General features: G+C 32.1%; 1 protein-coding gene across 2 annotated transcripts in view; it reads left to right on the top strand.

Annotated features, from left to right (window-relative positions):
• CDK17 (cyclin dependent kinase 17) overlaps window positions 1–12,064 on the top strand; it is a 142,228-nt gene that overhangs the window by 50,554 nt on the left and 79,610 nt on the right. For both annotated transcript variants that reach the window (XM_074271316.1, XM_074271315.1), the window contains exon 2: window positions 5,722–5,870. In XM_074271316.1, coding sequence (XP_074127417.1) covers window positions 5,753–5,870 — 118 coding nt within the window. In that variant the 5' untranslated portion in view covers window positions 5,722–5,752. The remainder of the gene's footprint in view (window positions 1–5,721; window positions 5,871–12,064) is intronic.

Here is a 12,064-nt window from a genome sequence, read left to right as displayed (position 1 = left end):
CTTTGTTCCTCCCTCATTACATACATTATTATTGTCTAAATGAGTTTATAGTCAGTCCACTCTCATCTAGTAAGTAGGCCACAGCTTTTCTTCTCATTCAGAAATGAAGCTCCTTTCCTCTAAAAAAATGTTTCACACATCCTGACATTATGTAGAAGTCCACAGTTCAACTTCTTCCTCTGTGTCCCCACTTCTCATAAATCCCCTTCCTCCCGAAAAGAGAAAAAAGAGGATAGTTTTATTTCCTCTTTTTCATCACCACACACACACAACTCCACACAATCTGTTTTTTCATTCCCACCATTTTGGTACACTTCATCTCTCAAAGGCTGCTTTGTGACAGACAAGGATAGTTTCTTTTTACCTCATTCTCATTATGTTTGACTTAGCTGACCACTGGCTCTTTATTTTAGTTTCTTCTCCTTGCCTTCTATAGTAGCCTGTACTGAATTTCCTAATCCTCTTGCTTCCTAACTGTGGGCATTCCCCAAGGTTCAGTTTGCAAATTTTTATTCATTTTATATATTTTGTCCCTTGGAGAATCCATCCATTTCTTAAACTTTGAATTGGTCTTTCCTGTGTTAGTAGATTTAAAATTAGTTTCTTCAGTTCAGAATTTTTACTTGCACTTTTCATATGTTCTCATGCCCAAACTATAAATGACAGATGGCAGATAGAGGGCAGTCTTTCTATTATCTTTTGGGTCATCCACATTTTGATTGTGATCTGATTTAATTCTCTGATGTCTTGCTTTTTCTGACCATTATTTTTGGAATGATTCTGCTCTATATTGTTCTATATAATACTATTTACTGTTTCTAAATCAGCATTATCTTTGGAGCTTGTTGGAGCTGCTACTCATTTTTATTATCCTTGCCTGGCATTGATACTAACCATTGCTCTAACCAGTCAGTAGTCTTGATACCGCACACTTGTTTTTGAAATAACTTATATTGCAAACTCATTTCCTGTCTGAGAACTTGTTAGTCTAATTTTTATCATGCTGCTCAGTGTTTGCCATATCCAGAATATTCTAGCTTTCTTATCACAAATAATATATGTGACCTATAGGTGGAAGTCTTCTGACTTGTAAATGTCTTCAACCCAAACTAATTTTTTTTCTTTTAGCTATCTTATTTATTATCAGACTTGTAATAGCAAAGATCCAAATTAATACAAAGCTAGACATATGATGAGAAGAGATATTCAAAATAATCTGACCTGTTGCAATAACATTTTTACAATAAAAATAAGAAATGGTAGAAGAGACATTGATTACAGTTGAAATTTTTATATGTTAAGTTCATATTGAAGTTTAACCAGTATGCAGACTATCATCACCTCACTCTTGAATTAGTCTTCCTGCCTCAGCTCTTTCCCTATCCAAGTCCATCCTGTCAAATTGATCTTAACGAAAGTGTACCCTATATTCAATAAACTAATAGTTCCCCATCATTTCCAGGATCAAACACACAATCCTGTCTTTGAAGATCAGAAACCTTTATAAGATTACTTCCTCCTCCCTTTCTATTTTTCTTGTAATTTAGAAAGGTAAAAATAACCTGGAAAGAAAAACAAAAATGTAAGCAGCACACACTCATTTCCCGGTGTTTTTTTTTGCTGGGTGTAGCTGGTTCTGTTCATCATTGAGCAATTGGAACTGAATTGGATCCTCTCATTCCCGAAGATAGTCACTTCCATCAGAATTGATCCTCATATAGTATTGGCAAACTAATTTTTTAATAAAGCATCTCCCATGTGCCCACCTTAAATTAGTCATGCAGTTTCAGGTTTTATGTTGTTAGCTTTGAGGTTCTTTATAAAATTTCTCTCCTCTTTTTCCTTTCAGTAATATATGTTGGCATGTAAACTTCAGTTTTGTTTATGGTAGTCTCATTACACTAAGCAAAGAAACTGCAGGATGAGGTGATTCTTGTTGCCTTTGGACACATTATGGTACCAGTGTAAGTTCCTTTCTCTTTCACTCTGAGGAGAACCAATGAGTTGTCTCTTTTCTCTATAGTTGTATCTTTCGTTTAATTTATGGAAAGATTATTATAGATTTAGCTTATTTTTGGCATTTCAGCTTGGTCTTTGGAGAAAGAATGTGTATTTCAAGTGTTCAAAAATTTGTAGTTTCATTGATTGGTTGTTTCCTTTACCACTCTAGGCCATAGTCCCTCTATGCCATAGGGTATAGCCTTCATAAATTCCTTTGGTTAATGGAATTAGCATTTAGACGTCAGTATTCTGTGAAAAACCTTCTTTTACCAAAGATAATATTTGATTTAATTGAACATTTCACTTAAGCCAAGAATCCTATGTATCTTTCCCTGGATTCTTTGAAATCTGTTCTAAAGTTTTGACTCTACTAGGCTTGGTAATCTACTTCCCTGCCATCTTCTTGTCTCTGAGACCAGAGACCAAGCCCTAGAAAATTTAACTCCAGAACTACCCTCCTCCTTCTAAAGTCTTCATTGGTGGTGAATGCCTTATTGTGATCCACTAGAGAATCTAGTATAAACTCTTCTATCTGGTATTTAACACAAATTTGCCCTTGCTCTGCCATTGCAAATTTCCTCAATTTTCTGTATTCTTCATTCTAGCTAAAGTGGCCATTCAACTGTTACCCACACTCATAAAACATAACTGCAAATGGCCAGACATGAAATTAAGGGATTGATACCATCCTCTAAATAGAACCACACAAAGAAAAAGGAATGAATTTATATGAAAAACTTTTGGCTGTGTTGAAATCATCCACTTTTGCTGGATGTTTTTGTGGTGTGTGTAGGATTGTCTCCTTTCCTGAAGAAAAACTGTTGCATGTAGTGCCTGTGGTGAGCTTTTACTTGATGGGTATAGTTTGTTATTTTCAATAAGTCTGAATCTTTAAAAAAAAAAAAGTGTCTTGCTTGGCCAGCTGCATGGATGAAATTATCTGAATAATTATTAAGTTATTATTTATTAGTTTGGCTTTTCCTACTGAAATATACAAAGAAAAATTTCAAAAATAATTCAAATTATATCACTGTCAAGAATTACCATTCATATTTTAGTGAGAACAAAATGATTTTAGTATTATTAATAAAATACATATATTTTAAGACATTTTGTTAACTTATTTTTCTTCTCATGATTTGTTTTAGGTAACTGCATATATTTGACAATAATATATGCACATAACTTAAAAAAACATGCATATATTTGAGGTACCATCTCAAAAAATTGGGGTGTGTGATTAAAAAGGTTGTACATGTATAATATGTTGAACTTCTGTTGCTCCGTTCAGTTTATCTTTCCTTTGGAATAACATGTTCCCTTTGGTTTTAGCAAACTATCCAAAAAATCATAAGTCTGGACCAAAAAAAAAAAATTACATCCCTCAAAAACTTGGAAGAAGATAGTTCATTTATTTGACTTGGGTAGTGTTGTAATAAAATGATACTATAATTTCTGTATCATTCTTATATAAAAGATAGTTTCTTAGACAGTAGTTGAACAATCTGGATTGTGATATGATCTACATTTCTTTAAAGTGTTAAATTTCTTATTACTGCTAACATTTAATGTTAACCAATTTACTCCTGTTAAAAAGTTTGCATAAAACTTTGGTTCAAATGTGATTCCTGTTTCTGACTTAGCAATATTATTGTAATATTTTCATTTAGGGCTTCTATTGTCATTATTTAAGAATAATATATCTTAAGTGAACAAAACTGGTTTTATATATTTGAAAAATAATAACCAGAAATGGATATTGGGAAATATTGGTAGACTGTATGCTAAAGAAATGTATACTTTGTGGAGAAGTATGATTAAAATAACTGGAGATTGAAATTAATCATAATCTGAGCCATCTTCATTTGGAGATTAGATGTCTACATATGTTTATATCGAGAATGTATGATTTGGATAGGAATTCAACTATAGATAACCTCAGGAGTCCCTTAAAAAAATTCATAAGAATTTTGAAGTTTTGACTTTAAGCAAAGACTGATAATAGCCAAAAGTGATAGCTAACATTGGTGATAGGGGAAAAAAAATTACAAAAAAATACAGCGGCTCAAACTAAAATTGCTCAGTAATCCAGTGCCATTTAGTCAAGTGGTCATTCACATCTTTATAACTGCTATTGGCATTAATACCAGTAAAGAGTCCCATTTTATTTTTGCACTGCCATTTATTAATTTACTTTGTTATCTTTGGGAAATCATTTAACTACTTTGGATTTCGATTCCTTTTCATGTTGAGGAATTAATTGAAATGAATTTCCAAAATTATTTCAAGTTTTATCTTTCTGTGATTTTTGTTTTGTCAATCACTAGAAAAGTTGAATAATGTTCATTTTACTGGATTAAGAAGGCATATATATTTTACATATTTTAGAAAGATTCTCATCAAATTTTTTCCCTTTGGCCTGTTCCCTAGCCATTGAGAAAAGATATCATTCCCATTCTATATTGTATAAAACATATTTCCAAATTAACTCTGTTAATCCCAACTCTGTTGGGAGGGGAAAAAAAAACAAGAAAAGGAAAGAAAGGAAAAAATATATTTTAGTTTGTATTCTGGGTCCATCAAATTCTCTTATCTAGAGTTTGAGAACATTTTACATCATGATTTCCTTTGGAGTTTGGTAGGTCATTGTATCAATCAGTTATTTGATTTTTCATAGTTGATTATCTTCACAATATTGCTGTTATTATTTGCATCATTCTGGTTCTCCTTTCTGGACTTCAGTTCATATAAATCTTCCCAGGTTTTTCTGAAACCATCCCTTATCATAATTTTTTAATAGTGTATAATAGCATTTTGTCCCAATCATGCAACTTGTTCAGCCATTTTCTAGTTGATGGGCATCCCCTCAATTTTCAGTTCTTTGCCACCAAAAAGAATAGCTATAAATGTTTTTATACATATTGATTCTTTTGCTTTTCCTTTGATCTCCTGGGGGTATAGACCGGGAAATAATATTGCTGGGCTAAACTGTAGGTACAATTTTACAATTCTTGTAATTCCAAATTGTTCTCCAGAGTGGTTGGAGTAGTTCATAGTAATAGAGCTTTCATCATCTCTAGCATTTGTCATTTTTCTTTTAGGTTATCTTAGTCAATTTAATAGATATAAGGTAGTATCAAATATTAGAATATTTTATTTTATAATTATTCATCCATACAAAATCTCTTGTCACTTCACATGATTGATGAGAAGGTAGCTCAGAATAAATAAATACCTTTATTTTCTGTTTACATTTCTGTCCAGACATTTGGTTCATCATCCCACTCAGTTTTTGCCTTCTTAGTTGGCCATTTGAAAAATGTGAAATTCAATCTCTATAACTTTGTACATGTATTGTTGACTCTTCTAGCTCTTCCACTACATGACTTTTGGGGGGGGTTTTCTTCATTCTACAAAATTGGGATGTTTCCCTTCTTTTCTCTCTCCCTTCCTCACCCTGAACTTCTAGGTTCTTAGAGTCTTGAAATTGTCATGTAAGTACACCAAAACGTTTCACATAACTTTTTTTCCATACCTTCTGAATGACTATACACTTCTCTTTTTCTTTTTTTACTTTGAACTAAGATTCTGATGCTTGTCACTCTGTATTCCAATTTTGAAAAAATTTCCAGTGAATTGATGATTCATTCAGATAGGGAAGATTTTCTATATTCTAGGTAATCATGGCTATAACTTTTTTTTTTCTTTTTTCTTTTTTAGGCTTTTCCAAGCCAGACTCTAAATTAGTAGAATGAAAAAGTTTAAAAGAAGGCTCTCTCTCACGCTTCGTGGCAGCCAGACCATTGATGAATCACTTTCTGAGTTGGCTGAACAAATGACTATTGAAGAAAACAGTAGCAAAGATAACGGTAAATATGTTTGTTTGTTTTTCCCAATTATCTTTTGTGACCAATTTAAAAAAAGAATTTTTAAGGAGAATATTATAACCCTTTCTAAGAGAAGTTAATTGATTAAAATAATTGCTAATATGAGGAAATAAAAAGGCTTCAGAAACATTATCCTTAAAGCATTTGATCTCAATAGATAGAAAGGTAGCTAAGAGCAATCAATGCTTCTTCAGAATCTGCTCATTTGTAAAACCTTATTTTTTTTTTTAAAGATTGTTTAACTTCTAATCTTTTCTCTTTTGTTAAAAATACTGTTCAGTGACATATTTTGCTGTTGGTTTTTTGTTCAATTATTTTCAGTCATATCCTAATCTTTGTGATCCCATTTGAGGCTCTGTTGGCAAAGATATTGGAGTGGTTTACCATTTTCATCAGCACTTCTTACAGATGAGGAAACTGAGGCAGATAGGATTAAGTAACTTGCCCAGGGCCACAAAGAATGTAAATGTCTGACTCTGCTTTTGAACTCCGGTCTTTCAGCAGTGTGCCACTCGTTGCCTAATATAAGTTTGCCACTTAGGAAATTAATAATTGTTTCTATAATTTGATCTTTGATCAACTCATTATTTAGGGTATCATTTTTTAGCCTCTATCTTTGCATTATTTTTATAGACGAGAAACAATATGATGTGGTCAGTTAGGATTTGGGAAATCTGAATTCAAAACCAGCCTTGACAATCTAGCTTTATGACTCTGAACAAGTCATTTAACTTCTCTGGGCCTGGTTTCCTCATCTGCAAAATTGGAAAAATTTTGCAAATAAGGCATTTTATTTCAGTTTCAGTTTCCAATTCTCACATTTTCCTTCTGTCACTCATTGAGAGCAAGAGAAATCAAACTTGTTAGATATATGTATATGTATAGTCAAGCAAAATAATTTCCCAAATAAGGTACATTCGACAATATTGTTAAGAGTTTCTAAGTCTTTCAAAGTCCTTTGTTTTTACAGTGGTGTTATTATTGTATTAGTAGTTGTTTTGATTCTGCTCACAGTGTCGGTCAAGTTCATGCAAGTCTTCTCAGATTTTTTTCAAGCTATTTCTTTCATATTTCTTAATTTCTACTTTTTAAAAAAAATTTAAATCTATTTTTAAAATTTAAAGAAAATTTTTCCTATTTCATTTGTTAAGCACAATAGTATTGTATTCCATACATATACTGTAACTTGTTTAGCCATTTTCCAATTAATAGACATCCCTTAGTTTCCATTTCTTTTTTTTACTAATTTTTATTTACCAGATACAATACTGACAATTGCCAAACCTTTTGTTCTAATTTTTCCCTTCCTTCCCCCTCCCCCAGATGGCAGGTTGACCAATACATGTTATTAGTTTCCATTTCTTTGTCACTATGAGAAGAAGTGCTGTAAATACTTTTGTATATAGGGAGTACTTTTCTTTGATATCTTTGGGCGGGGGGTTCTCAAACTATGGTCTTCAGACCAGATGCAGCCTGCTGAGAACGTTTATGAGGCCCGTTGGGTTTTGGCAAATGGGCTGAGGGGCGGAGACAGAGTGTGAGGTTTTGTCTTTACTATAGTCCGGCCCTCCCACAGTCTGAGGGACAGTGAACTGGCCCTCTATTTAAAAAGTTTGAGGACCACTGCCTTTAGGTATAGATTTAGAATGGTCTAATGGTAGGGAGAGTTTAATAGCCTTGTGTCTATATTTCCAAATTGCTTTCCAGAATAGATAAACCAGTTCACAGCTCTACCAGCAATGAATGAATATGCCTTTTCCCCCCACAGTATGTCCCTCCTTTGCCATTTTCCTTTTTGGGGCAGCTTTGTCAATCTGATGAGTGTGAGGTAGTACCATAAAGTTGCTTTAATTTGCATTTTATTCAATTGCTATTATTATTAAATTGCTATTAATGATTTAGATAACTTTTTTCATGTAGCTATTGATAACTTTGATTTCTTTCTCTTAACGAGAAGATTCATAAGCTTTGCTCACTTAGCATGTGATGTAATTTGGAAATAATGCCAGCTTCTATGTTGCATGGTGCAGATAGTGAAGATAAAAATTAAGTTCTTGAAAACCTTAAAATACTCTCCAGATCACAAGCTATTACTATTTTATTTCCTTTGTTGATTTTGGTTGTATTGAATTAAAGACTGTCAAAAAAAAAAGATTTCTGCCTTTTTACATTTTTTGGAGTTCTTTATTTCCTGTATGTTATTAGTTTTTGTAAAAGTCCTACGTGACTTTGAAAATGAATTGAGTGAATGAAAAGTCATTCATTAAGGAGAGTTCTTGCTCTCAAGGAGTTCATATTATTTTGGGGGGAAGCAATTTGTACAAACCTATTTAGCTACTAGGCATATGTGGAAGGGCTGGATGATCCTAAAGGTGAAGCTGCTTGATGATTGGGAAGATTCTGGATCCTTGAGCTTCATTGGCAATTCAAATGGCAACATCTGAGGTTCAGGAGAATAGCAGATAGTATGTTCTGTTCTGATGAATGGTACATACAGTAGCAGGGCCAGTAGGCAGATCTTGTGATGCAGTAGCAGAGCAGGTAGCAAGGCTTGAGGAGGGATCCTTTGTGTTACCTGAAGGAATGTAGTTGGTAATGTTTAGCTAATTAAAAATATGAGCAACCATATTCATCAGGGCAAAGATAGGAAAGAGGTCATTGCAGAAGTCAAGGAAGTAGATGGTGGATCCTTTTTTGTACAAATGAGGATGAAAAAACAACTTCCTGGAGTGCCTTTTTTATGTAGGCCTGTTAGATAAAGTAATTAGATTTAGTTTTCTAATATGTTTCTCTCCATTTTCTTCTTTTGTTAAATATGCCACCGTCTAATAGACTAACCTTCCCTAAACTGTTAGTGTTTTACTTTCCCAACCTTTTTTTAATTTAATTTATCCTTTTCTTTAAAAACTTGGTTTACTATTTATTGCCTTTTATCTGATTATGGCTTCAGCTCCTACTTTTTTTAATCTGTCTGAAGCATATTTGATTTCTTCTTTTTAATCTCTTAAGTCCTTGTGCTTTGGATAAGTTTCTTGTAGCAGCAAATTTTTGTTGGGTTTTGTTTTCCAATCAAAATGTAAACTTTTCCCCATTTTTTAAGGTGAATTCAGACCATATTAACCTGCAAGATTAAAATTCTTAAATTTTATTTTTACTTCATGAAATAATTTTTACCTTGTTTTTATCAGGATGAGGTAATAGTTTGCTTTGCTTATATTAAACCAGTCTTAATTCCTACACTTATGCCTTAATATCACTTTTCTCCTGTCCATATAAAATCCCAGATCTAAGTATTTTACTTTCACTGATATTATCCTTTAAAAAAAAATTGCTCAATTCTGATAAAATAGGGGTGAGGTTGAGAGGGGAAATCTGGACCTATGATTTCATGAGTTCAGGTAATTCCAGGTACGGATAACCCCATCTACTGGTTCAGATCAGTTCTTGAATGCTTCAGTTAGTATGTGTCAAACATCTGAACTCAGATTTTATTGATTGCTTCATATTTGAAAAATTAGATAAGAATCTGGCATACTATCTAGAAATAATTTATTTCTTCCATCTTTCTATCCTTCAAGTGTTCTTATTTGTGATAATTTTTTTGGTGAGATTTTCCAGTTGAATTTTTAACCTTTTAATTCTCAGTCACCATCATACAAGATGGGACTTTTAACATAATTATTGTAGAATATGTAAAGAATAATTTACTCATTACCTTTTTTTTTTTTTTTTTTTTTTTAATGTTTCTGCTGCTTAGTTACAAGAAGCAACTTAGTTGACTTGTATTCAGAGTCCCTGTAGAGATTGTTTAATAGGAAAGAATGAAAGGTACTGACATCACTGGATTATTATTTCTCATGGTGAAGAATATTTGGCCATTCTGGATAAACAATTTTGTGATGTATATCACTTTTTCTTGCTTTTCAGCACATCAGTATTCTAGCCTCTTGGTGTTTTTTTTTTTTTTTTTTTTGTTTTTTTTTTTTTTGTTTTTTGTTTTTTGTTTTTTTTAATCTTTAGTAAATAAACTTGAATGATTTGTAATGCTGCTTTTTATTTTGTAATTGTTTTTGGTTTCCCGTAAGATTTTTTTCTCTACCTTAAACTTTAGAAATTGATCACAGAATTTCTCTGTGAGTTAAAATTAGGACCTATTTTTTTCCTAGTGGTATGTATCTCCTTTCAATTTATCTTTTTTTTCCTTTTCCTTTTCCTTTTTCTTTCTTTCCTTTTTCTTTTTCTTCCTTTTCTTTTTATTTTCTGTTTTCAATATTATAGCCAGATTATTTTCTTATCATTTGCTGGAATTTTGCCATACCTGTTCGTTCTTAGGATGAATTATTTCTAGAGATTACTCTAGTGATATATAACTTTGAATTTAGAAAATTAAAAAAAGGTTTTTCAGTGCAACATGAATTTTTTTTTTTTGGCTATCTTCATTGTAAGAACATGTTGTAGATACTTCGTAAATATTTGGTGCAATTTACTGAATTGAATTTCAGATATTTTTTTTTTTTTTTAAATTTTGTGTCTTTCTGAGTTATTCCTCAGAATCAATTGCTTGATTTAGTCATTTCTAATCTATTTCAGCTTGGTTGTCAGGTGCATTTTTCTGTATATACCTTTCAAAAAATTTTATCTCCATTAATATATTAATATTAATATATATAATGAGTTCTAAATCACTTTGGCAAATTTTACAAATTTGTTCTCTTTGCTTTTGACCATTGCTTTCATACTTTCCTTTTGGATATTTCTTAATATTCATTACTTGGAGCTTCTTCTATGTTTCTTCCTTTCACTATGTTTCCTTTTAAGGTTTTCTTTTCCTTCATTTTTTAATTTTTGTTTTTAGTTTCATTTTCATTTCCAAATTCTCTTCCTTCTCACTCATTGAGAAGGCAAGAAAAAAATTTTTTTTTTGTTACTTTATTTTATTTGATACATTTTTTGCTATTTTGAAGTGGTGAAAGAGTTGGGTTTAGTGAGTCTTCTTGGCTGAATTAATTCCTGAAACATCATGGTATTGGATGGGAGAAGATTGAAAACAGTATTGATTCAGAAAATAGGAAAACAAAACTAATGGTTTGGAAAATAAGGTTGAAAACAAAAGCTTAATATGAGACCCAAGAAATCTGTATCACTTCAACAGCTTTTATAATTGATACTAGAAAAGAGGAAAGAAATGTACAGTGGGATAGTCATGTTAATGGATTTTTAAAAAAATGATTTCTTTTTATAAAATAGTGATGATAATCCTCATTATATTTGGACTTTAACAGTTAATATTTAGGACTGGATGTTTCACACTCAAAGATATAGAAATGGCATTTAAGAAGATGAAGTTGGGATACTGACAGACTATCTCTCTCTCTCTCTCTCTCTCTCTCTCTCTCTCTCTCTCTCTCTATATATATATATATATATATATATATAAATTGAAAAGAAATACAAGAGAGAGAACAGTATTAAAATGGAAGAAATCACAGATGTTTTTATTCTCAAAACAATTTTGAACATGACATACTGATTACATGAATCCTACAGCAGAACTTCCTCAGTGAATTCTAAGGTCACTTAAAAAAAAAGCCTGTCTAATAATGTTAGATATTTTACACTAACACTTCCTAGACTACACTGTTGTGGTAAATGTTATTGTCCTAGTCATCAGGGTGTTCAAGTGTTTTGAGGTGAGATTTGAACCCAAGTTTTCCTGCCTCCAGGTCTAATCAACTAGGTCATCAGTCCATCTCCCGAAAGCACATATTATTTAGTATCAATAGCCTAGCATTGTAGATAGGGCCCTGACTTGGATATACTTCTGTATATATTTACTGATAAGCCCTTTGATCTCTGAGTTAATTTCCTTATCTACAGAATGGATTGTGTATTACTTACCTCATAGGGAAGTTGAGGCTAAGAAATGGAGTGTTTATCTCTAGCTAGTAAGTACCGAAAGCCAAATTTGAACCTATTTATTCTGGGAACTCATGACACACGCTTGGTTTGCTTGGTGAATGAAAGGTGAAGTCAAAAGACCATTTGTAATTAATAATAAGTGCCTTGGATCAGAAAAAGAAGTGGAAAATGCATAAATGTCAGAGAGAAGCCATGCTGCTTTTTGAAGAAAGTGACTGGACAGAAGAGATTTAAAGGAGAGAGGGAAAGAAGAGAGA

This window comes from Sminthopsis crassicaudata, chromosome 5 (genome assembly GCF_048593235.1).
Source record: "Sminthopsis crassicaudata isolate SCR6 chromosome 5, ASM4859323v1, whole genome shotgun sequence".
NCBI classification, from domain to species: Eukaryota; Metazoa; Chordata; class Mammalia; order Dasyuromorphia; family Dasyuridae; genus Sminthopsis; species Sminthopsis crassicaudata.
The sequence above is the reverse complement of the archived record's forward strand: the minus strand, read 5'-3'. Positions and strand labels throughout refer to the sequence as shown.